Source organism: Chamaea fasciata, unplaced genomic scaffold (assembly GCF_029207755.1).
Source record: "Chamaea fasciata isolate MVZ Bird 193981 ecotype frontalis unplaced genomic scaffold, bChaFas1.0.hap1 SCAF_3, whole genome shotgun sequence".
In the NCBI taxonomy this organism is placed as follows: Eukaryota; Metazoa; Chordata; class Aves; order Passeriformes; family Sylviidae; genus Chamaea; species Chamaea fasciata.
In genome coordinates, this window is record NW_027094088.1 from 6196070 (window position 1) to 6222483 (window position 26414).

Consider the following 26414-nt stretch of genomic DNA (forward strand, 5'->3'; position numbering starts at 1 on the left):
AACTCATTCTCCGTGTCCATTTATCCACCTGCCAGAGGTAAAGTAACACTAGAATTTTGGGGGGGGGGGAAATAGAAAAAAGCCCAAGAAGTGCTGCCACAAGCCGTACTGGGAATAAAAACTACATTTTGCAGCACACCAAGGTAAGACTGTGAACTTTGTGTCTATGTTGTAGCCAGATGCTGGGGGCGGGGGGGGTTAAACACTAACCTGGCAAGGCAGGAATTTCTGTACCTTTAGGGGAAAAAAAAAAATCAAAACCGAACAACCCACACGGTTGTCAGAGAAGTGACAAAATCCCGAATATCTGTGCTGTAGCTGTCCCTGCAGCTGCTCAGCAGGCTGTGCCGGGCAGCGTCCCGCGGCTCCTCAGCGACATCCCGTCTGTCACTAGATGTCACTGTGCACACGAGCGTGTGCCTGGGGCTCGGGGCAGCCTGGCACTGAGACACAGCCAGCTCCAGCACTGCCCTGGGGCTGGTGCTTTCGCCACCCGGATTCGCATCCAGTCCACCTTTCATTTTGGAGCAGACGGACGTTTGTTCACTTCCACAGCCACTGTTTCCGTAGTTGATTTGAGGGATAATCCCTTTGGTTCTTCCTTTTGAAAATTCCCTGAGTGTGACACTCCGCTGTATCTGCCAGAGGAGCTGGCATTTGGACTGGTGCAGAAAGGGAGTTCCTGCCACGCCCCGGGCTGAATTTAAAGGACAGACACCTTTCCATGAGCTCAGTGTGCAGCCAAGGAGCAGAGCCTGAATTACTGCCCGAGTTCCCAACAATCCCCGCCGAGCCAAGGGAGCAGTGAAGGTGCCACATGTGAGCCCATCCCTTGCAGGGACCAGGGTTCACCCTGCTAAAACACCTCTGCCCTCAAGACTGGAACTCAGCCTGAAGAGAAAGCCAGCCTGGGACCTACCTATCACAGTGTATCATCAAAGTCCTTCACCCTCTCTGTCATCCATCCATAAATGATGCCTATACCCTTATGGATTATCCAGCAATAGAAACTTCCACACCTACTATCCCTCCAGCCGTAGGAAAGCAGTTGACAATGTTATGGCCATAACTGTCTTTCAAATGTGACTTTTTTTGTGAGCATCTGGTGAGATTTTTCACTAAGTCACGTCATTTGCGCGCCCTCTGATTGGAGACTGAAGAAATAAGAAAAAAGTTGAAAATCAAAATGATTTTAGGACAACTGCACCGATTTCTCATTAAACGATACTTGAAAATAGCTGTGTGATTTTTAACTTTTTGGCAAAATTCCTTTTGGACAAAATTCATTTACTTAAATATTCACAGCTATTAAATTACACGAGTCACAGAAGAAATTAAAGTGAATGCACAGGGATAGAAATTAGCTGTTGTAAAGCAACACTACTCCAGAGAGTTCTGATTTGCATCAGTTAGGAATTTGGCGAGCAGGTTTTATTTGGTTCAATGTTCATAGAAGATTTCCCATTCAACCAGATTTACTAGAGCTTGTTAAAAATCTCTTTAACAATTTTAGATAGGAAGGTCTATAAACCACTATTTTTCTCCTTCCTTTTTTTCCTTCTTTTTTTTTGGTATAAGAGATGATCCATTTGCAGAGATTTTTTTTTTTTTTATGATTTTAAGATAGGCTCAAGTTTGAGAAATACACCGAATGGCAAAGGTAGATTAAACTATTTTGATCATCAGCATCCACTCAGTGTAAGAAGAATAAAGGATAATTTTATGGATCCCCATCCTTTGCTTTAAGAGGTACTTACAGTATAATATTGGATTTGGGAAATAACCAGAATCAGGCACACGAGGGGTAGAAAGACTGCAGCAAAAACAGCACAGAAAATTCTCAGTGATAAAATCTGAATTTGCATTTTGCTTTCACTATGAAAAAATAAATCCCTGTGCTGGGACTGGAGGAGTATCTGAGCGTTTCCAGCTTCCTGCAAATGTATGTGAATTTACAATGCTGTCCACAAAAACCACTGCTGCATGTGATTTTGACATTTGCTTTCAAGAAGTATTTATGCACAGTTAATTTGAAATAGTGACTACTGAGAACACGGACAAGAAGCAGTCATCGCAAAAGGCAGTGATGTAGAAATTCCAACACAATACTGATATTTATGCATTATTTGCCTGGCCAAGGAAGCACCAGATTGCTGGCTGGGATGAACCAGTGTAATCCTGTTATTTATGTCAGAAGACAAGTCCTAGTGCTCATCTCTTTTTTTTTTTTTTTTTTTTTTTTTTTTTTCCTCTAACTCTAAATATTCCATAATTACTTGTTTTTAAAAGAAAAATAAATCTCCATAACCTTTTGCTGGAGAGAGAGGAGTCCACAGTGCCCATCGAAGCTGATGCAGACCCTCCCCCAAACCACTTCACATGTTTTGCAGGTGACTTTTTGCAATGCTCATCCTGTTTTACATCTCAAAATTAAATAATCTTTGTTCTTCTTAGGAGTCATTTGAATAATCCATTTTATTCTACGGCAGACAAAATCAACATCTGACATATCCTGCTCTCCTCATTCCACACCAGTTTCACCCTGCTGTGAAAGCAATTCAGTTTTCTCTGCCAGATCAGCACCTCAGTTCAGCAATAAATTAATTTAATTTTCAGCCGTATGTAAAATTGAATGAGAAGAGTGGAGCAGAATAAATTCTTTAGTAAATTAAATACTGTCTGAGTGTTACTAAAAATGTTTCAGAGGCTTTATCTAATATCCAATGCATCACTGCAGGCTATCAGTTCAGTTCAGCCCCAAAACAATATGGGCAACTATGTCATGTTCATTTTCTAGCTACAGAGTTACCAACAGAAATATCAGCCCTGGAAAGAAATAAAGTCAACAAGCCACTTGCAAAAACCCCGTCACTCTCCTGAAAATACAAAAATCCTTCAAACTTTTTCTTCACACAAAAAGATCGCTGTAAAATTACAAATTCGGCGAATATCTAAGGAAAGGCTTTGAAAACGATTCGGGAAGGAGTGAAGAAACATGAAACGGGAAAAGGCTGCCCTGCGTGTTGTGCAGGCAGAATCCACATCTCAGACCTGTGTGGGGGCAGGACCCACCCACGAGTGACACAACTCATCCCCAGCTTTGGGGAGCTGGCTCTGGCCAGATGATTAAAGGACAACTGTAGGAATCAACTGCATCCGCTCCCAAGCATCCTGTCACCAAGGCACACACAGTTCCACGGGAAAATGGTCCCACTCAAGGCCCTTGGGAGACTTTGAACAGTTCCAAAATGTCCACATGTACCATATCCTCTCACATTCACTGGCCAGGTGCTGGACAGGTACAGCAAAGGACAAATCCTAACCGATCCTTTTCCCCCAGGGCACTGCAAAGCCCTCCACAAAGGTGTTACCTTTGGAATTCCCCCACCCGAAGGCAGGCCAGGATGACACAAGGATAGAGGACTTCATCAGGCACTGCGGAGTAATAGGGACTAGAGGTGTAACTAACACTGGCAAGAAGGGATTCAGCCACAGAGCGAGGACAGGAAGGATTCAGCTGATGGAGCCAAAGAGAAACCCACACAAAACCTGTCCTGAGGTGTGCACTTATGGCACGTAGAACTGGAGCCTTGTAACTGAGGTTATTCTTACTGAGCCTTGAAAGTAAGATATGGATTTGGGAGTTCCTTAAACCAGAGCTCCAGTCTGATAGTGTCACCCACACAAGACCTACTCACTCCAGGGTCATTGGAAAGGCTGTTCTCGGAGCTCACAGGTTGCTGGTTTTCTACACAGGAAAAGTGTCAAATCCCATTGCTCCTCACAACCTCAACAGGGATAGATAGTAGGAGCACATGCAGTTTTCTCCCTCTACTGCCTCAGAGGTTTATTTGTCTACCACTCCTCATGATCTCAGGGTGTAATGCTAATCCAAATGATGAACAGACATTAGCTTTTCCCTTGATACTGGAGGGGAAATAAAAAAAAAAAAAAAAAAAAGTGAGCAAACTGAGCCAGGACTTGTAAGGAGCCTCCAGAGACTGGAAAAATCTCTTCTATTAACCAACTTTTAAAAGAAGTTTGTTGTCTCCTGCATCAAGGCATCTCCTTTAGCATGTTTGCTGATGAGTCACCAGGGCAGTGGTTTGTGTTCAGGCCCTTGGGAAGGAAACACAAGGCTAGAAATCAGAAAACCAAGGAGAGAGGAGTAAGACTTCTGATGTTGCTCTGAGTAGTAGAAACAGTCTCAATGAGGTCAAGATTTGGCCCTACAAATTTATCTTTGAGTGGAAAACATCATGACACAGGGATCCCAGGTATTTGTGCAGTTTGCTGAATTCACATAGCCATGCAGTGACTGCTTACTTGTCCAGTAAATCTGTGGGAAGATTTCTCAGCTGGGTTGGGATAAGCCCTCATCAGACCCAAGGGCAGCACTTTTAAGACAGAATTTTCTTTGCTGGGACGTCTTTGGATTTAGTCATTGATGTTACTGGGATCTTGCTGGAGCAGTTTGGTATGTTCCACTGACTAATACTCTTACAACTGTTTTTTTTAAAAGTTCTTTAAAGCAGGTGCCAGTAAATCCCATTTTTGAGGACTTTTTCCCATCTAGGCCTGTTTTAGGGGAGGCGAGGGTTCACCTGCCATCAGCACATCAGGAACTCATTCAGCTGCTACACCACTTTCTTTTATTGTTCTGTGGCTGCCCTGTGGCACATAAAACCTTCTGGAGTACTTGGCCTGAGGCAATTAGTGCAATCCCTGTCCCTCAGGTAGGGAATAAATAAAGACTCTGTCACCACCAAATAAGCTGTGAAACAAAGCTCCAAGGACATTTGCCAGAGCAGGTGACCAAGAAGGCAAAGTTGCTGAGCCATTAATGTACTGTGATGGAAATAAGTGTATGATACAACTTGGCTGCCAGCATCCTTAATTACAGGACATGGCATCATTTGATTCACAATGGAATAAACGGTGATATTTATATATTTGGAGGTTTGAATGAGGATTTCCTGATTTCCTGGTGAAGTCATTCCCTTATTACAGCAGCACCTTTTGTGGCTCTCTACAGCTAAGGTCAAGTCACCATTTCCATTAAAAATATCAAACTTCTTTTCAGGGCTTTATTATTTTACCCATTTATAGAAAACCTCTGTGCCGGATGAGATTTGGCACACGAGGCCTCAGCCCAGGGTAGAGAAGGGGAGAGGTGGGGAATTTTCTCCTTTCTTTGCTGTAAGTAGGCAAATAAATACACAATAAGTAGCAGCAAATGATGTCTTTTGAAGACTAATAAATCCTGCAAAAGCTTTTTGCTGTAAATCGTAAACACAAACTTCTGCTCTGGAGTACATGGGGGAAGAATATTAACAACTATTAAGCACTTCTGTCTGTGAAAGCAACTGCTTCCCATGTGCAGTGACTTCTTTTCCAAGAATAATTTTACAACTCATTTTACTAACTGAGGACTCCGCACAATTAATAGAACAGATTTCAGACAGGGGCTCAGCACAGTAAACAAACTGAGAGCTTTATTCCAGCACTGCTGTTGTGCTGATGGAAACGCAGACAGTTCTCCCAGCAGCAGCGAAACTGTGCCAGGGAGAGCAGGAGTCAGGCCCTGTGCTCTGCCCAGGAGCCCTCAGACAGGAGGTTGTAATGACTTCAAAGGAGCTGTTGTGCTCTTTCATGAGAATAATCAAAGTACAATACAACCTTGTTTATCCTAAGGGCTCAGGTGACACTTAGGACCTCCTGATAAAAGGTGCTGGGCATGAGGGAGGGAAAGGTCCAGATGGGTGTGACAAGATCACCCTCCACTTCTGCCTGCTGAAAACCAGGAAAATGTGTCCCCCAAACCCTTTGGCCTGCCCTCTCTCTTCAGCAGACACTTTTTGGAACTCAGTCTAGTCCTAAAAGAAAGCTCCTGCCTCAGCTCCCAGAAGCCATGCAGAGACAGCATGGCCATGGAGAGGTTTATTCCAACATACACAATGTCAGTGCACAGGGTATTTGTCCAAGACTTCTGGAATGGGACACTGATCTTGCCATGCACCAGCATGCCCGACCACACACACCTACACATTTGGTTTCTTGCATTTGGTGGAAGGAGGCTGCAGAAGGAGCCTGCTCTGCCCCACCCTCAGCCTTATCCCAAATGTCACAGTTGGAGAGTCAGGGTGCTGTGCCTGCAGTGCCCAGGAGGGGTGGAGGAGCTTGAGCTGTCAGGAGGTTTGATGGTTCACTATGTACTTTCTTTCTGCTTTGTGCTTTCGTTCATCTGCCACTCTTGGGACCAGAGCCCTGGGTCAGAGTGATTCTGATGGTGCCCTGCAAACACCTCCCAAGGGCTTTTTCCCAAAAAGCAGACCACCTGAAAGGAGACCTACTTGGCTAAATTTTCACACCCACACACTGAAATTTTAGAGTTCCTGATGCCTTGCCCATTGCCTGATCACCCTGTGCACACTGCTGGTCCCTTGCTTGACTGTGCCATATTCCCTTTGGATCATCAGTTTGGCTCTTCTGGTGCTCCCATTGATTCAAACTAAATGGCAACCCTGAGCAACATGCTGTTCCTCGAAGATGCCAGAGGGAGTGGAGTTTGGAATGTGGTGTAGCTGTATTAAAGGGGAAAGGATTACAAAGGGTTTATTTATGGACAAGCTGAGAGTAAAATTTCCACCTATATTTTAAATTTTGGTGCTGCTCTGTTTCCATGGAAATAAAAGATGCTGCAGCAGCTGGGTCTTCGGTGTTACGGTACTGTAGAAATCATTGTAACTTAAAAATGCTGTTTGGGTGTTCTGGTTTGTAAAACAAGAAAAAAGTCCCAAGCAAAGCACACACACACACACACATAAATGCATGCATCCCAGCAAAATATAAGATGTTTCTCCTTTCTTATTTATGAAGGTGATAGGATGTTGGGACCAAGGAATCAGGTGAAGGAAGGACTGGATGAACTCTGAGTTGTCTGCTGTGTCGCTGTCACTCACAAAGACAAGCTCACAGGCATTTTGCTCACAAAGGGAGAAATTTTCTAACATGAATCTCTCTTTGGCACCAGAGCTGCATTCACCACTTCTACTCCCAGAGCATGATGAGCTCAGAGTTACTGAAAACTGGCCTAATGGAAATGGTGGTTTCAAACCCTGTACATCAATGGGGACCATTTCAGAATGTCTCCAGGACACGCTGTACAGTTGTGCCAGGACGAACTGCATGATGATTAACCTTGAAAACATGTCTAATGCAGGCAGAGACCTGGGTAATTCCTTTCCTTGAAGCACAGTCAGTGCTGCCTGCATGGGGATGCTGCCTTTTCACCTAGAATATTCCCATATAGCACAACCAAACATGAATAACAGGGGAGGGTAAAACAGCTCTTACATCTGCCCAAATTCTACTCCAGCCTTAAGTATCCTATCTGTTGCTTATTCAGAACCTCATGTTCAGCAGGAGAAACAAAACCCAGCAGCTACTACAAAATTGTCTTGCATCGGGGTCGCATGAGGGAGTGGGAATGCAGCCCTGACCAGGTCAGGTTTGACACGAAGTTCTGTGTTGTCTGAATCACTTCCATGCCAACATCATACACCAGGGATCACCATCCCTTAGGTCATCACCTAACCCCCAGGAGGATTTTGTGCTCTAACACACAGAAATCCTTGATGTTTTCCTTGTGCAGGTCTGCTGGTCTAAGTGGGATGGCAGGACTGTAAAACACTGAGTGTCTGTAACTAATGTCTCACGCTCATTAACATGGACCAGAAGCCAACAATTTCAGCCCTCAGTAAAATCCTTGTATGGTACCAACATTTGTGAATGCAGACCCACTGCTGCAGCCCCCTCTATCGTAAACAAATGCACTGCTGAGCACACAGCCTCTCCAGAGAAGCCTCTGAACAGCACAGGGACAGGCACAGTGGGGCAGGGTCCCACCCAGCCCCAGAACTGATCCTGTCTCCAACAAGAACCAGTAGCCCATTCCTAGGGACAGAGTATGAGGAACAGGGCAACAACCTGAGCACACTCTGCATGCAGGCAGAGAAGACCAAAGATGCTGTTCGCTGCTTCCACTTTGGAAACTTCATGTGCTCTTGGTGCAGTGATCTACAGAGTAAGGAATCCCTAAGAAATCATTAATAGGTGGTGTCTCATATAGCTCCACTGAGACTGAAAATGAGAAATAAAACACAGACTCTTTGGGAGAGTTGCCTGTGTATTTCACTGAAACATTTTAGATTTCCAAATGTTTCCTATTATTTATCATTTTATATATTTGCTCTTTTGAATTCCAAGGTAATGGGCCAAGTCTAGGAAGACTAGAACAGGATCCAACCAAACCAGAAAAGAAAATTAAATCGTCACTTTGCTAAACACAACTCAAGCCCACAAAAGCAAGAAAAATCAGCCTTAGGGCTCAAATGCCATCCTTGCCTCTGTGCGCTGCCTTTCAGGGAGTCTCCAAAGCAGGGGTGATTTCACAGGTCACACACAATGCCCAGGCACCACAAGATGGGTTAAGGAGGGAGTTCCAGCCTTAACTCCGCATGTCGCTCCTCCTGTGGTTTCAAGTCAGACTCTTGATGTTAGCACAACCTACTTTTTGTGGTTTAATAAATCACATACTTTAGCTTATGTAATGACTCAGAGTGAGTGATTGTATTCTCTTCTGGCCCAGAGGTGATGTGGTCATATCCCAGCTCTGTAAGGCAATGGAAATCAATGGTTGCTGCTGGATTCATTTCAGGCAGGCTGGGGTGTGTGGAGGTGGTGAGGGGCTGGCTCAGGCTTTGAAAGTTTACTAGTTCCAGATGGAGTTGTTTACAAAAAATAAAACATTTTTGAATCAGCTTGTGGTTCAAGTCTCCTTCCTGACCTTCCCTTACCAAAACAGACTAAAAAGCCATGGCTAAGTCCTTCTGCTGACTGACAGCCTGTTACACACGATCTACTTTTCTTCTTATTTTTAAACATTTTGCAAGTCCAACTACCTGCTGAAGTTTAAACATCGTTAAGAGCTGCACAGGGATGTGAAGTCACACGCTGCTCAGCGCCAAGGTTTGCTCTCCTGCACATCCAGCAGTGAAACCTGAAGCTGCACATATCCTCCTCATTAAAAGGCTTTCCCATTACACAGAATTCTCTCGCATGAAGTACTTTGGCACCCTGATTGATTAAATCCCTTTGAAATCGTCTCTGTTACAACACATCTCTGTTGCTGAGAGCAAGGGGGAGGAGTGGAGGGAGACTTTCCCTGCATTACAAACTTTTGGGTTTCCCTGCAAAGGAGCAGAAGCAGCAGAGAATGAGCAAAGGGCACTCGTGGATGAGGCCCGACTCTGCTGGTACAAGTGGCTGAGCCAGAGTCAGGCCTCAGACTGAGCCAAAATGTTGCTCAATCCCACTGTGCTCATGGCACTCAAGGGCTAGCTCTGCCCGTTGGGAGGGTGAGGCTGAAGATCACATGGACACAAGGAGCAGTGAAGTGAGATTCCTGCTGGCAGGAAGCCCAGCCAGAGCTGTGGCACCCCCGTTTTTGTTATTCCAGCACCACCCTGCCACAGGCTCTGCTGCCTTCAGGCACTGCGGGCAGTGGCTGAGAAAGGGACCTGCTCTGACAGAGGCATGGCAGATTTCCTCTGTGATTAATCAGTGTGAGGGACAACCCATTGCCACTGGAGCTTTGCTGAAAGCTCCTTCTCCCAGCAAACCTTGAGAACTTGGGACTCAGCCATCTACATTTACAGAAGTCACTGGTTTCTCATAAATAAGACCAAAGAGAATTTGTTGCAGGAACAGTGTCCGAAAAAAAATGTAACCTAGTTTACAATTTCAGGGGGGTTTATTACCTTTCTTTTTTAAGGAATAAAATCCATACATCATGTGTCTGGCATTGTCTGTTCTCTGTGGGCAGCTTATAAGAAGCCAGCAAGAATGGCTGGTTTTCCACACAGGGTTGCCCTGCTGTGATTCACAGAAACTCCCCCCTGCCCTCTTCAGAAGGCATCCCTCCCCATTGAAAATGTGGTGTGCACAGTTTCCTCTCACATAACACAACACAACAGGCCCCCACCACATCCATTTTCAGGGGGTAGGAGTCACAACTTGTGCAAAGATGCTGCAGAGAAAACTGACTCAGTGGTGTCAAAAGCAAAGGAGCAAAGGAGAGTTGCCTGTGAGCATTCTGGGGGGTACTGAGGCTTGTATGGCAAATGTGATGTGCCATGTGGAATACACCAGTGCTTTCTGAGAAATAGAACAACCAACCAGAACAACAGCGTTTGGAAAAGTCTTGTGAAGAGGAAAGGGAATCAATATTTGCCCCGTGGAGTTTGTGTCAATTTTCCCACTTGCAAACCTGTGACTTTTCTGCCTGAAGACAGAGGGAAATACAGGGTGAAAGCTGTTTCCATTTCCAAATCCCATGTCTCACGAGTCCAAGAAACAGACTCCAAGAAATAAAGTTTTAAAGTGAAAATAGCTCTCTTCAACTTCACAGCACAGAAAAATGCTGCTTGAAGTGCTCAGAGACTCTGCATGAAACAAAAAATGAGAATTCATCCATCTGGAGAATAATGGAAAGAGGGAAAAAACCCCCAACTTCTAAGCTGCCTTTGCTCTAGCATCCTCTAACCAGCACTTCACATATATCTTTTAGCTACAGTGTTTCACACATCTGATTTTGAAGAGCATTTTCACATTTCCCTTTGAATTGTTATGTTTTTCTTGGTTCTCATTACAGCAACGAGGGGACCCAACAGCCGTCATAATGAAAGGCAGATCAAGGATGAACAATAAGAATTGGAACTTCCCACCAAAGCCTGTGAAAAAAGCAATTATGGTTCTAGCTGAGGACGTGGGGGACTAGCAGCCACACCAGCTCACAGAGCCTGTGCCCACCCCACATGCTGGTTCCCAGGGCTGAACTCTGCCTGCAGCCTCCTGGCTGGAATGTGCCAGAAGTTTGTGGGAGCAGCCTGTAAACCACAGCACTGAGTGGATCCAGGCTCAAAAATAAACCTGGAAAAGGATGAACCCAGATCGATGCACTGGTTTAGTTTAAAGGAGGCTTGTGGGGACAGCACTGAGGGGCTCAGCAGGGTGACAGGATCACCTGAAGGAGAAGGTCCTTACACCACTATTCCTCCCCTGGTTGTGGCCTGTGATGCCAGGCTCCATAGTGACATTTGGGGTAAGGAATGAAGGATCTGCACAGTAAAACCTACAAAATTCCTCCAGTGGGAGCAGTAGGAGAATGGCTGAGCTTCCCGCAGCTCTAACCATTGCTTTGCCTCTCCAGGAAAAGGAATTGTATTAAAGAACTCAGCATGCAGGATGGACCCTCCACTACACCCACCGCCCTGGAAGGAGGCTCTGCACCCCTACTTGCATCAATTATTCTCCAGCTTCCCTCCCTCCCACCTCCTGGACTCCTCTGTGTTTCAACATTCTCTCCCTTAATATTCCTTCGCAATAAAAATAGATCATTCAAAGAGATATTTCCTTTCCAGTGTCATACTACAATGCGGACCAAGTCTAACACGAAATCTAGCCTTAAACCTAACCCTAACCCAAACCCTGAACCTAGCCCAAACCCTGAACCTAACCCAAACCCTGTCCCTAACCCTCTAACCCAAACCCAGATCCTAACCCTAACATTTGATTAGTAAATTCATCCCATGCTCCTGTTTTTGTATCCAGTGTCATGCACATTTAATAAAATGCTATTCCTCTCACTGTCCTCACTTCCTATCGTGCTACTACAGGAAAAATAGTCCAGCTGCATAGACTTAGCAGTACGTTCCCACCTGAAAGAGAGCATTATCCCAGCCATCAAACCTGGGAATATGCTTTCCAAACTAAGACTGATGTTGTTATCCCAGACTCCATTCCAAACTCTGAATAAAACCGGTCCGGGTTTTCCCTCCAACTGACTCCATTCCGGACTCCGGGAAAATCCAGTCCTGGTTTTCCCTCCAACCGACTCCATTCCAGGTTCCGGAAAAATCCGGTCCGGGTTTTCCCTCCAACCGACTCCATTCCGGACTCCGGGAAAATCCAGTCCTGGTTTTCCCTCCAACCGACTCCATTCCAGGTTCCGGAAAATCCAGTCCGGGTTTTCCCTCCAACCGACTCCGATCCGGACTCCGGAAAAATCCGGTCCGGGTTTTCCCTCCAACTGACTCCGATCCGGACTCCGGAAAAATCCAGTCCGGGTTTTCCCTCCAACCGACTCCATTCCAGGTTCCGGGAAATTCCAGTCCGGGTTTTCCCTCCAACCGACTCCGATCCAGGGTTCCAGAAAATCTGGTCCGGGTTTTCCCTCCAACCGACTCCGATCCAGGGTTCCAGAAAATCCGGTCCGGGTTTTCCCTCCAACCGACTCCTATCCGGACTCCGGGAAAATCCAGTCCAAGTTTTCCCTCCAACCGACTCCATTCCAGGTTCCGGGAAAATCCGGTCCGGGTTTTCCCTCCAACCGACTCCGATCCGGACTCCGGGAAACTCCGGTCCGGGTTTTCCCTCCAACTGACTCCAATCCGGACTCCGGGAAATTCCAGTCCAGGTTTTCCCTCCAACTGACTCCATTCCGGACTCCGGAAAAATCCAGTCCGGGTTTTCCCTCCAACCGACTCCATTCCAGTTTCCGGGAAACTCCGGTCCGGGTTTTCCCTCCAACCGACTCCATTCCGGACTCCGGGAAAATCCGGTCCGGGTTTTCCATCCAACCGACTCCATTCCAGGGTTCCAGAAAATCCGGTCTGGGTTTTCCCTCCAACCGACTCCGATCCGGACTCCGGAAAAATCCGGTCCGGGTTTTCCCTCCAACCGACTCCATTCCAGTTTCCGGGAAAATCCGGTCCGGGTTTTCCCTCCAACCGACTCCGATCCGGACTCCGGAAAAATCCGGTCCGGGTTTTCCCTCCAACCGACTCCATTCCGGACTCCGGGAAAATCCGGTCCGGGTTTTCCCTCCAACCGACTCCGATCCGGACTCCCGGAAAATCCGGTCCGGGTTTTCCCTCCAACCGACTCCGATCCGGACTCCGGGAAAATCCGGTCCGGGTTTTCCCTCCAACCGACTCCGATCCGGACTCCCGGAAAATCCGGTCCGGGTTTTCCCTCCAACCGACTCCGATCCGGACTCCGGGAAAATCCGGTCCGGGTTTTCCCTCCAACCGACTCCGATCCGGACTCCGGAAAAATCCGGCCCGGGTTTCCTTCCAACCGACTCCATTCCAGGTTCCTGGAAAGTCCGGTCCGGGTTTTCCCTCCAACCGACTCCGATCCGGACTCCGGAAAAATCCGGTCCGGGTTTTCCCTCCAACCGACTCCGATCCGGACTCCCGGAAAATCCGGTCCGGGTTTTCCCTCCAACCGACTCCGATCCGGACTCCCGGAAAATCCGGTCCGGGTTTTCCCTCCAACCGACTCCATTCCGGACTCCGGGAAAATCCGGTCCGGGTTTTCCCTCCAACCGACTCCGATCCGGACTCCCGGAAAATCCTGTCCGGGTTTTCCCTCCAACCGACTCCGATCCGGACTCCGGGAAAATCCGGTCCGGGTTTTCCCTCCAACCGACTCCGATCCGGACTCCGGGAAAATCCGGTCCGGGTTTTCCCTCCAACCGACTCCGATCCGGACTCCGGAAAAATCCGGTCCGGGTTTTCCCTCCAACCGACTCCGATCCGGACTCCCGGAAAATCCGGTCCGGGTTTTCCCTCCAACCGACTCCGATCCGGACTCCGGGAAAATCTGGTCCGGGTTTTCCCTCCAACCGACTCCGATCCGGACTCCGGAAAAATCCGGTCCGGGTTTCCTTCCAACCGACTCCATTCCAGGTTCCCGGAAAGTCCGGTCCGGGTTTTCCCTCCAACCGACTCCGATCCGGACTCCGGGAAACTCCGGTCCGGGTTTTCCCTCCAACCGACTCCGATCCGGACTCCCGGAAAATCCAGTCCGGGTTTTTCCTCCAACCGACTCCATTCCAGGGTTCCAGAAAATCCGGTCCGGGTTTTCCCTCCAACCGACTCCGATCCGGACTCCGGGAAAATCCAGTCCGGGTTTTCCCTACAACCGACTCCGATCCGGACTCCAGAAAATCCGGTCCGGGTTTTCCCTCCAACCGACTCCATTCCAGTTTCCGGGAAAATCCAGTCCGGGTTTTCCCTCCAACCGACTCCGATCCGGACTCCGGAAAATCCGGTCTGGGTTTTCCTTCCAACCGACTCCATTCCAGTTTCCGGGAAAATCCGGTCCGGGTTTTCCCTCCAACCGACTCCGATCCGGACTCCGGAAAAATCCGGTCCGGGTTTTCCCTCCAACCGACTCCATTCCGGACTCTGGAAAAATCCGGTCCGGGTTTTCCCTCCAACCGACTCCGATCCGGACTCCGGAAAAATCCGGTCCGGGTTTTCCCTCCAACCGACTCCATTCCAGTTTCCGGGAAAATCCGGTCCGGGTTTTCCCTCCAACCGACTCCGATCCGGACTCCGGAAAATCCGGTCCGGGTTTTCCCTCCAACCGACTCCATTCCAGTTTCCGGGAAAATCCAGTCCGGGTTTTCCCTCCAACCGACTCCGATCCGGACTCCGGGAAAATCCGGTCCGGGTTTTCCCTCCAACCGACTCCGATCCGGACTCCGGGAAAATCCGGTCCGGGTTTTCCCTCCAACCGACTCCGATCCGGACTCCGGAAAATCCGGTCCGGGTTTTCCCTCCAACCGACTCCATTCCAGGTTCCGGGAAAATCCGGTCCGGGTTTTCCCTCCAACCGACTCCGATCCGGACTCCGGAAAAATCCGGTCCGGGTTTTCCCTCCAACCGACTCCGATCCGGACTCCGGAAAAATCCGGTCCGGGTTTTCCCTCCAACCAACTCCGATCCGGACTCCGGGAAAATCCGGTCCGGGTTTTCCCTCCAACCGACTCCGATCCGGACTCCGGGATAATCCAGTCCGGGTTTTCCCTCCAACCGACTCCGATCCAGACTCCCGGAAAAAATCCGGTCCGGGTTTTCCCTCCAACCGACTCCGATCCGGACTCCCGGAAAAATCCGGTCCGGGTTTTCCCTCCAACCGACTCCGATCCGGACTCCCGGAAAATCCGGTCCGGGTTTTCCCTCCAACCGACTCCATTCCAGTTTCCAGGAAAATCCGGTCCGGGTTTTCCCTCCAACCGACTCCATTCCGGACTCCGGAAAAATCCAGTCCGGGTTTTCCCTCCAACCGACTCCATTCCAGTTTCCGGGAAACTCCGGTCCGGGTTTTCCCTCCAACCGACTCCATTCCGGACTCCGGGAAAATCCGGTCCGGGTTTTCCATCCAACCGACTCCATTCCAGGGTTCCAGAAAATCCGGTCTGGGTTTTCCCTCCAACCGACTCCGATCCGGACTCCGGAAAAATCCGGTCCGGGTTTTCCCTCCAACCGACTCCATTCCAGTTTCCGGGAAAATCCGGTCCAGGTTTTCCCTCCAACCGACTCCGATCCGGACTCCCGGAAAATCCGGTCCGGGTTTTCCCTCCAACCGACTCCGATCCGGACTCCGGGAAAATCCGGTCCGGGTTTTCCCTCCAACCGACTCCGATCCGGACTCCGGAAAAATCCGGTCCGGGTTTTCCCTCCAACCGACTCCGATCCGGACTCCGGGAAAATCCGGTCCGGGTTTTCCCTCCAACCGACTCCGATCCGGACTCCGGAAAAATCCGGTCCGGGTTTTCCTTCCAACCGACTCCATTCCAGGTTCCCGGAAAGTCCGGTCCGGGTTTTCCCTCCAACCGACTCCGATCCGGACTCCGGAAAAATCCGGTCCGGGTTTTCCCTCCAACCGACTCCGATCCGGACTCCGGGAAACTCCGGTCCGGGTTTTCCCTCCAACCGACTCCGATCCGGACTCCCGGAAAATCCAGTCCGGGTTTTTCCTCCAACCGACTCCATTCCAGGGTTCCAGAAAATCCGGTCCGGGTTTTCCCTCCAACCGACTCCGATCCGGACTCCGGGAAAATCCAGTCCGGGTTTTCCCTACAACCGACTCCGATCCGGACTCCAGAAAATCCGGTCCGGGTTTTCCCTCCAACCGACTCCATTCCAGTTTCCGGGAAAATCCAGTCCGGGTTTTCCCTCCAACCGACTCCGATCCGGACTCCGGAAAATCCGGTCCGGGTTTTCCTTCCAACCGACTCCATTCCAGGTTCCGGGAAAGTCCGGTCCGGGTTTTCCCTCCAACCGACTCCGATCCGGACTCCGGAAAAATCCGGTCCGGGTTTTCCTTCCAACCGACTCCATTCCAGGTTCCGGGAAAATCCGGTCCGGGTTTTCCCTCCAACCGACTCCGATCCGGACTCCGGGAAACTCCGGTCCGGGTTTTCCCTCCAACTGACTCCGATCCGGACTCCGGGAAATTCCAGTCCGGGTTTTCCCTCCAACTGACTCCATTCCGGACTCCGGAAAAATCCAGTCCGGGTTTTCCCTCCAACCGACTCCATTCCAGTTTCCGGGAAACTCCGGTCCGGGTTTTCCCTCCAACCGACTCCATTCCGGACTCCGGGAAAATCCGGTCCGGGTTTTCCATCCAACCGACTCCATTCCAGGGTTCCAGAAAATCCGGTCTGGGTTTTCCCTCCAACCGACTCCGATCCGGACTCCGGAAAAATCCGGACCGGGTTTTCCCTCCAACCGACTCCATTCCAGTTTCCGGGAAAATCCGGTCCGGGTTTTCCCTCCAACCGACTCCGATCCGGACTCCCGGAAAATCCGGTCCGGGTTTTCCCTCCAACCGACTCCGATCCGAACTCCCGGAAAATCCGGTCCGGGTTTTCCCTCCAACCGACTCCGATCCGGACTCCGGAAAAATCCGGTACGGGTTTTCCCTCCAACCGACTCCGATCCGGACTCCGGAAAAATCCGGTCCGGGTTTTCCCTCCAACCGACTCCGATCCGGACTCCGGGAAAATCCGGTCCGGGTTTTCCTTCCAACCGACTCCATTCCAGGTTCCCGGAAAGTCCGGTCCGGGTTTTCCCTCCAACCGACTCCGATCCGGACTCCGGGAAAATCCAGTCCGGGTTTTCCCTACAACCGACTCCGATCCGGACTCCAGAAAATCCGGTCCGGGTTTTCCCTCCAACCGACTCCATTCCAGGTTCCGGGAAACTCCGGTCCGGGTTTTCCCTCCAACCGACTCCGATCCGGACTCCGGAAAAATCCGGTCCGGGTTTTCCTTCCAACCGACTCCATTCCAGGTTCCGGGAAAATCCGGTCCGGGTTTTCCCTCCAACCGACTCCGATCCGGACTCCGGGAAACTCCGGTCCGGGTTTTCCCTCCAACTGACTCCATTCCGGACTCCGGAAAAATCCAGTCCGGGTTTTCCCTCCAACCGACTCCATTCCAGTTTCCGGGAAACTCCGGTCCGGGTTTTCCCTCCAACCGACTCCATTCCGGACTCCGGGAAAATCCGGTCCGGGTTTTCCATCCAACCGACTCCATTCCAGGGTTCCAGAAAATCCGGTCTGGGTTTTCCCTCCAACCGACTCCGATCCGGACTCCGGAAAAATCCGGTCCGGGTTTTCCCTCCAACCGACTCCATCCCAGTTTCCGGGAAAATCCGGTCCGGGTTTTCCCTCCAACCGACTCCGATCCGGACTCCCGGAAAATCCGGTCCGGGTTTTCCCTCCAACCGACTCCGATCCGGACTCCCGGAAAATCCGGTCCGGGTTTTCCCTCCAACCGACTCCATTCCGGACTTCTGAAAAATCCGGTCCGGGTTTTCCCTCCAACCGACTCCATTCCAGGTTCCGGGAAAATCCGGTCCGGGTTTTCCCTCCAACCGACTCCGATCCGGACTCCGGGAAACTCCGGTCCGGGTTTTCCCTCCAACCGACTCCATTCCAGTTTCCGGGAAAATCCGGTCCGGGTTTTCCCTCCAACCGACTCCGATCCGGACTCCGGAAAATCCGGTCCGGGTTTTCCCTCCAACCGACTCCATTCCAGTTTCCGGGAAAATCCAGTCCGGGTTTTCCCTCCAACCGACTCCGATCCGGACTCCGGGAAAATCCGGTCCGGGTTTTCCCTCCAACCGACTCCGATCCGGACTCCGGGAAAATCCGGTCCGGGTTTTCCCTCCAACCGACTCCGATCCGGACTCCGGAAAATCCGGTCCGGGTTTTCCCTCCAACCGACTCCATTCCAGGTTCCGGGAAAATCCGGTCCGGGTTTTCCCTCCAACCGACTCCGATCCGGACTCCGGAAAAATCCGGTCCGGGTTTTCCCTCCAACCGACTCCGATCCGGACTCCGGAAAAATCCGGTCCGGGTTTTCCCTCCAACCAACTCCGATCCGGACTCCGGGAAAATCCGGTCCGGGTTTTCCCTCCAACCGACTCCGATCCGGACTCCGGAAAAATCCGGTCCGGGTTTTCCCTCCAACCGACTCCGATCCGGACTCCGGGATAATCCAGTCCGGGTTTTCCCTCCAACCGACTCCGATCCAGACTCCCGGAAAAAATCCGGTCCGGGTTTTCCCTCCAACCGACTCCGATCCGGACTCCCGGAAAAATCCGGTCCGGGTTTTCCCTCCAACCGACTCCGATCCGGACTCCCGGAAAATCCGGTCCGGGTTTTCCCTCCAACCGACTCCATTCCAGTTTCCAGGAAAATCCGGTCCGGGTTTTCCCTCCAACCGACTCCATTCCGGACTCCGGAAAAATCCAGTCCGGGTTTTCCCTCCAACCGACTCCATTCCAGTTTCCGGGAAACTCCGGTCCGGGTTTTCCCTCCAACCGACTCCATTCCGGACTCCGGGAAAATCCGGTCCGGGTTTTCCATCCAACCGACTCCATTCCAGGGTTCCAGAAAATCCGGTCTGGGTTTTCCCTCCAACCGACTCCGATCCGGACTCCGGAAAAATCCGGTCCGGGTTTTCCCTCCAACCGACTCCATTCCAGTTTCCGGGAAAATCCGGTCCAGGTTTTCCCTCCAACCGACTCCGATCCGGACTCCCGGAAAATCCGGTCCGGGTTTTCCCTCCAACCGACTCCGATCCGGACTCCGGGAAAATCCGGTCCGGGTTTTCCCTCCAACCGACTCCGATCCGGACTCCGGAAAAATCCGGTCCGGGTTTTCCCTCCAACCGACTCCGATCCGGACTCCGGGAAAATCCGGTCCGGGTTTTCCCTCCAACCGACTCCGATCCGGACTCCGGAAAAATCCGGTCCGGGTTTTCCTTCCAACCGACTCCATTCCAGGTTCCCGGAAAGTCCGGTCCGGGTTTTCCCTCCAACCGACTCCGATCCGGACTCCGGAAAAATCCGGTCCGGGTTTTCCCTCCAACCGACTCCGATCCGGACTCCGGGAAACTCCGGTCCGGGTTTTCCCTCCAACCGACTCCGATCCGGACTCCCGGAAAATCCAGTCCGGGTTTTTCCTCCAACCGACTCCATTCCAGGGTTCCAGAAAATCCGGTCCGGGTTTTCCCTCCAACCGACTCCGATCCGGACTCCGGGAAAATCCAGTCCGGGTTTTCCCTACAACCGACTCCGATCCGGACTCCAGAAAATCCGGTCCGGGTTTTCCCTCCAACCGACTCCATTCCAGTTTCCGGGAAAATCCAGTCCGGGTTTTCCCTCCAACCGACTCCGATCCGGACTCCGGAAAATCCGGTCCGGGTTTTCCTTCCAACCGACTCCATTCCAGGTTCCGGGAAAATCCGGTCCGGGTTTTCCCTCCAACCGACTCCGATCCGGACTCCGGGAAACTCCGGTCCGGGTTTTCCCTCCAACTGACTCCGATCCGGACTCCGGGAAATTCCAGTCCGGGTTTTCCCTCCAACTGACTCCATTCCGGACTCCGGAAAAATCCAGTCCGGGTTTTCCCTCCAACCGACTCCATTCCAGTTTCCGGGAAACTCCGGTCCGGGTTTTCCCTCCAACCGACTCCATTCCGGACTCCGGGAAAATCCGGTCCGGGTTTTCCATCCAACCGACTCCATTCCAGGGTTCCAGAAAATCCGGTCTGGGTTTTCCCTCCAACCGACTCCGATCCGGACTCCGGAAAAATCCGGTCCGGGTTTTCCCTCCAACCGACTCCATTCCAGTTTCCGGGAAAATCCGGTCCGGGTTTTCCCTCCAACCGACTCCGATCCGGACTCCCAAAAAATCCGGTCCGGGTTTTCCCTCCAACCGACTCCGATCCGAACTCCCGGAAAATCCGGTCCGGGTTTTCCCTCCAACCGACTCCGATCCGGACTCCGGGAAAATCCGGTCCGGGTTTTCCTTCCAACCGACTCCATTCCAGGTTCCCGGAAAGTCCGGTCCGGGTTTTCCCTCCAACCGACTCCGATCCGGACTCCGGAAAAATCCGGTCCGGGTTTTCCCTCCAACCGACTCCGATCCGGACTCCGGGAAACTCCGGTCCGGGTTTTCCCTCCAACCGACTCCGATCCGGACTCCCGGAAAATCCAGTCCGGGTTTTTCCTCCAACCGACTCCATTCCAGGGTTCCAGAAAATCCGGTCCGGGTTTTCCCTCCAACCGACTCCGATCCGGACTCCGGGAAAATCCAGTCCGGGTTTTCCCTACAACCGACTCCGATCCGGACTCCAGAAAATCCGGTCCGGGTTTTCCCTCCAACCGACTCCATTCCAGGTTCCGGGAAACTCCGGTCCGGGTTTTCCCTCCAACCGACTCCGATCCGGACTCCGGAAAAATCCGGTCCGGGTTTTCCCTCCAACCGACTCCATTCCAGTTTCCGGGAAAATCCGGTCCAGGTTTTCCCTCCAACCGACTCCGATCCGGACTCCGGAAAAATCCGGTCCGGGTTTTCCTTCCAACCGACTCCATTCCAGGTTCCGGGAAAATCCGGTCCGGGTTTTCCCTCCAACCGACTCCGATCCGGACTCCGGGAAACTCCGGTCCGGGTTTTCCCTCCAACTGACTCCATTCCGGACTCCGGAAAAATCCAGTCCGGGTTTTCCCTCCAACCGACTCCATTCCAGTTTCCGGGAAACTCCGGTCCGGGTTTTCCCTCCAACCGACTCCATTCCGGACTCCGGGAAAATCCGGTCCGGGTTTTCCATCCAACCGACTCCATTCCAGGGTTCCAGAAAATCCGGTCTGGGTTTTCCCTCCAACCGACTCCGATCCGGACTCCGGAAAAATCCGGTCCGGGTTTTCCCTCCAACCGACTCCATCCCAGTTTCCGGGAAAATCCGGTCCGGGTTTTCCCTCCAACCGACTCCGATCCGGACTCCCGGAAAATCCGGTCCGGGTTTTCCCTCCAACCGACTCCGATCCGGACTCCCGGAAAATCCGGTCCGGGTTTTCCCTCCAACCGACTCCATTCCGGACTTCTGAAAAATCCGGTCCGGGTTTTCCCTCCAACCGACTCCGATCCGAACTCCCGGAAAATCCGGTCCGGGTTTTCCCTCCAACCGACTCCGATCCGGACTCCCGGAAAATCCGGTCCGGGTTTTCCCTCCAACCGACTCCGATCCGGACTCCGGAAAAATCCAGTCCGGGTTTTCCCTCCAACCGACTCCGATCCGGACTCCGGGAAAATCCGGTCCGGGTTTTCCCTCCAACCGACTCCGATCCAGACTCCCGGAAAATCCGGTCCGGGTTTTCCCTCCAACCGACTCCATTCCGGACTCCGGGAAACTCCAGTCCGGGTTTTCCCTCCAACCGACTCCGATCCGGACTCCCGGAAAATCCGGTCCGGGTTTCCTTCCAACCGACTCCATTCCAGGTTCCCGGAAAGTCCGGTCCAGGTTTTCCCTCCAACCGACTCCGATCCGGACTCCGGAAAAATCCGGTCCGGGTTTTCCCTCCAACCGACTCCGATCCGGACTCCGGGAAACTCCGGTCCGGGTTTTCCCTCCAACCGACTCCGATCCGGACTCCCGGAAAATCCAGTCCGGGTTTTTCCTCCAACCGACTCCATTCCAGGGTTCCAGAAAATCCGGTCCGGGTTTTCCCTCCAACCGACTCCGATCCGGACTCCGGGAAAATCCAGTCCGGGTTTTCCCTACAACCGACTCCGATCCGGACTCCAGAAAATCCGGTCCGGGTTTTCCCTCCAACCGACTCCATTCCAGTTTCCGGGAAAATCCAGTCCGGGTTTTCCCTCCAACCGACTCCGATCCGGACTCCGGAAAATCCGGTCTGGGTTTTCCTTCCAACCGACTCCATTCCAGTTTCCGGGAAAATCCGGTCCGGGTTTTCCCTCCAACCGACTCCGATCCGGACTCCGGAAAAATCCGGTCCGGGTTTTCCCTCCAACCGACTCCATTCCGGACTCTGGAAAAATCCGGTCCGGGTTTTCCCTCCAACCGACTCCGATCCGGACTCCGGAAAAATCCGGTCCGGGTTTTCCTTCCAACCGACTCCATTCCAGGTTCCGGGAAAATCCGGTCCGGGTTTTCCCTCCAACCGACTCCGATCCGGACTCCGGGAAACTCCGGTCCGGGTTTTCCCTCCAACCGACTCCATTCCAGTTTCCGGGAAAATCCGGTCCGGGTTTTCCCTCCAACCGACTCCGATCCGGACTCCGGAAAATCCGGTCCGGGTTTTCCCTCCAACCGACTCCATGCCAGTTTCCGGGAAAATCCAGTCCGGGTTTTCCCTCCAACCGACTCCGATCCGGACTCCGGGAAAATCCGGTCCGGGTTTTCCCTCCAACCGACTCCGATCCGGACTCCGGGAAAATCCGGTCCGGGTTTTCCCTCCAACCGACTCCGATCCCGACTCCGGAAAATCCGGTCCGGGTTTTCCCTCCAACCGACTCCGATCCGGACTCCGGGAAAATCCGGTCCGGGTTTTCCCTACAACCGACTCCGATCCGGACTCCGGAAAATCCGGTCCGGGTTTTCCCTCCAACCGACTCCATTCCAGGTTCCGGGAAAATCCGGTCCGGGTTTTCCCTCCAACCGACTCCGATCCGGACTCCGGAAAAATCCGGTCCGGGTTTTCCCTCCAACCAACTCCGATCCGGACTCCGGGAAAATCCGGTCCGGGTTTTCCCTCCAACCGACTCCGATCCGGACTCCGGAAAAATCCGGTCCGGGTTTTCCCTCCAACCGACTCCGATCCGGACTCCGGGATAATCCAGTCCGGGTTTTCCCTCCAACCGACTCCATTCCAGGTTCCGGAAAAATCCGGTCCGGGTTTTCCCTCCAACCGACTCCGATCCGGACTCCCGGAAAAATCCGGTCCGGGTTTTCCCTCCAACCGACTCCGATCCGGACTCCCGGAAAATCCGGTCCGGGTTTTCCCTCCAACCGACTCCATTCCAGTTTCCAGGAAAATCCGGTCCGGGTTTTCCCTCCAACCGACTCCATTCCGGACTCCGGGAAAATCCGGTCCGGGTTTTCCATCCAACCGACTCCATTCCAGGGTTCCAGAAAATCCGGTCTGGGTTTTCCCTCCAACCGACTCCGATCCGGACTCCGGAAAAATCCGGTCCGGGTTTTCCCTCCAACCGACTCCATTCCAGTTTCCGGGAAAATCCGGTCCAGGTTTTCCCTCCAACCGACTCCGATCCGGACTCCCGGAAAATCCGGTCCGGGTTTTCCCTCCAACCGACTCCGATCCGAACTCCGGGAAAATCCGGTCCGGGTTTTCCTTCCAACCGACTCCATTCCAGGTTCCGGGAAAATCCGGTCCGGGTTTTCCCTCCAACCGACTCCGATCCGGACTCCGGGAAACTCCGGTCCGGGTTTTCCCTCCAACTGACTCCGATCCGGACTCCGGGAAATTCCAGTCCGGGTTTTCCCTCCAACTGACTCCATTCCGGACTCCGGAAAAATCCAGTCCGGGTTTTCCCTCCAACCGACTCCATTCCAGTTTCCGGGAAACTCCGGTCCGGGTTTTCCCTCCAACCGACTCCATTCCGGACTCCGGGAAAATCCGGTCCGGGTTTTCCCTCCAACCGACTCCATTCCAGTTTCCGGGAAAATCCGGTCCGGGTTTTCCCTCCAACCGACTCCGATCCGGACTCCCGGAAAATCCGGTCCGGGTTTTCCCTCCAACCGACTCCGATCCGAACTCCCGGAAAATCCAGTCCGGGTTTTCCCTCCAACCGACTCCGATCCGGACTCCGGAAAAATCCGGTACGGGTTTTCCCTCCAACCGACTCCGATCCGGACTCCGGAAAAATCCGGTCCGGGTTTTCCCTCCAACCGACTCCGATCCGGACTCCGGGAAAATCCGGTCCGGGTTTTCCTTCCAACCGACTCCATTCCAGGTTCCCGGAAAGTCCGGTCCGGGTTTTCCCTCCAACCGACTCCGATCCGGACTCCGGAAAAATCCGGTCCGGGTTTTCCCTCCAACCGACTCCGATCCGGACTCCGGGAAACTCCGGTCCGGGTTTTCCCTCCAACCGACTCCGATCCGGACTCCCGGAAAATCCAGTCCGGGTTTTTCCTCCAACCGACTCCATTCCAGGGTTCCAGAAAATCCGGTCCGGGTTTTCCCTCCAACCGACTCCGATCCGGACTCCGGGAAAATCCAGTCCGGGTTTTCCCTACAACCGACTCCGATCCGGACTCCAGAAAATCCGGTCCGGGTTTTCCCTCCAACCGACTCCATTCCAGGTTCCGGGAAACTCCGGTCCGGGTTTTCCCTCCAACCGACTCCGATCCGGACTCCGGAAAAATCCGGTCCGGGTTTTCCCTCCAACCGACTCCATTCCAGTTTCCGGGAAAATCCGGTCCAGGTTTTCCCTCCAACCGACTCCGATCCGGACTCCGGAAAAATCCGGTCCGGGTTTTCCTTCCAACCGACTCCATTCCAGGTTCCGGGAAAATCCGGTCCGGGTTTTCCCTCCAACCGACTCCGATCCGGACTCCGGGAAACTCCGGTCCGGGTTTTCCCTCCAACTGACTCCATTCCGGACTCCGGAAAAATCCAGTCCGGGTTTTCCCTCCAACCGACTCCATTCCAGTTTCCGGGAAACTCCGGTCCGGGTTTTCCCTCCAACCGACTCCATTCCGGACTCCGGGAAAATCCGGTCCGGGTTTTCCATCCAACCGACTCCATTCCAGGGTTCCAGAAAATCCGGTCCGGGTTTTCCCTCCAACCGACTCCGATCCGGACTCCGGAAAAATCCGGTCCGGGTTTTCCCTCCAACCGACTCCATTCCAGTTTCCGGGAAAATCCGGTCCGGGTTTTCCCTCCAACCGACTCCGATCCGGACTCCCGGAAAATCCGGTCCGGGTTTTCCCTCCAACCGACTCCGATCCGGACTCCGGAAAAATCCGGTCCGGGTTTTCCCTCCAACCGACTCCATTCCAGTTTCCGGGAAAATCTGGTCCAGGTTTTCCCTCCAACCGACTCCGATCCGGACTCCGGAAAAATCCGGTCCGGGTTTTTCCTACAAGCGACTCCGATCCGGACTCCGGAAAAATCCGGTCCGGGTTTTCCCTCCAACCGACTCCGATCCGGACTCCGGAAAATCCGGTCCGGGTTTTCCCTCCAACCGACTCCATTCCAGTTTCCGGGAAAATCCGGTCCGGGTTTTCCCTCCAACCGACTCCGATCCGGACTCCGGAAAAATCCGGTCCGGGTTTTCCCTCCAACCGACTCCGATCCGGACTCCGGAAAATCCGGTCCGGGTTTTCCCTCCAACCGACTCCATTCCAGTTTCCGGGAAAATCCGGTCCGGGTTTTCCCTCCAACCGACTCCATTCCGGACTCCGGGAAAATCCAGTCCTGGTTTTCCCTCCAACCGACTCCATTCCAGGTTCCGGAAAATCCAGTCCGGGTTTTCCCTCCAACCGACTCCGATCCGGACTCCGGAAAAATCCGGTCCGGGTTTTCCCTCCAACTGACTCCGATCCGGACTCCGGAAAAATCCAGTCCGGGTTTTCCCTCCAACCGACTCCATTCCAGGTTCCGGGAAATTCCAGTCCGGGTTTTCCCTCCAACCGACTCCGATCCAGGGTTCCAGAAAATCTGGTCCGGGTTTTCCCTCCAACCGACTCCGATCCAGGGTTCCAGAAAATCCGGTCCGGGTTTTCCCTCCAACCGACTCCTATCCGGACTCCGGGAAAATCCAGTCCAAGTTTTCCCTCCAACCGACTCCATTCCAGGTTCCGGGAAAATCCGGTCCGGGTTTTCCCTCCAACCGACTCCGATCCGGACTCCGGGAAACTCCGGTCCGGGTTTTCCCTCCAACTGACTCCAATCCGGACTCCGGGAAATTCCAGTCCAGGTTTTCCCTCCAACTGACTCCATACCGGACTCCGGAAAAATCCAGTCCGGGTTTTCCCTCCAACCGACTCCATTCCAGTTTCCGGGAAACTCCGGTCCGGGTTTTCCCTCCAACCGACTCCATTCCGGACTCCGGGAAAATCCGGTCCGGGTTTTCCATCCAACCGACTCCATTCCAGGGTTCCAGAAAATCCGGTCTGGGTTTTCCCTCCAACCGACTCCGATCCGGACTCCGGAAAAATCC

At 52.5% G+C, this 26414-nt stretch overlaps 1 protein-coding gene across 1 annotated transcript; it reads right to left on the reverse strand.

The window, feature by feature from the left end:
* Positions 1–254: 254 nt before the first annotated feature.
* LOC136287930 (collagen alpha-3(IV) chain-like) lies at positions 255–24547 on the reverse strand. The gene is made up of 7 exons (XM_066180616.1): positions 24140–24547; positions 22492–22782; positions 21495–21986; positions 20096–20687; positions 19148–19490; positions 13752–14043; positions 255–638 (listed from the first exon to the last, which is right to left on the reverse strand). Exons 1-7 carry the CDS (start codon positions 24545–24547, stop codon positions 255–257), a joined length of 2802 nt encoding a protein of 933 aa, XP_066036713.1.
* Positions 24548–26414: the final 1867 nt, after the last annotated feature.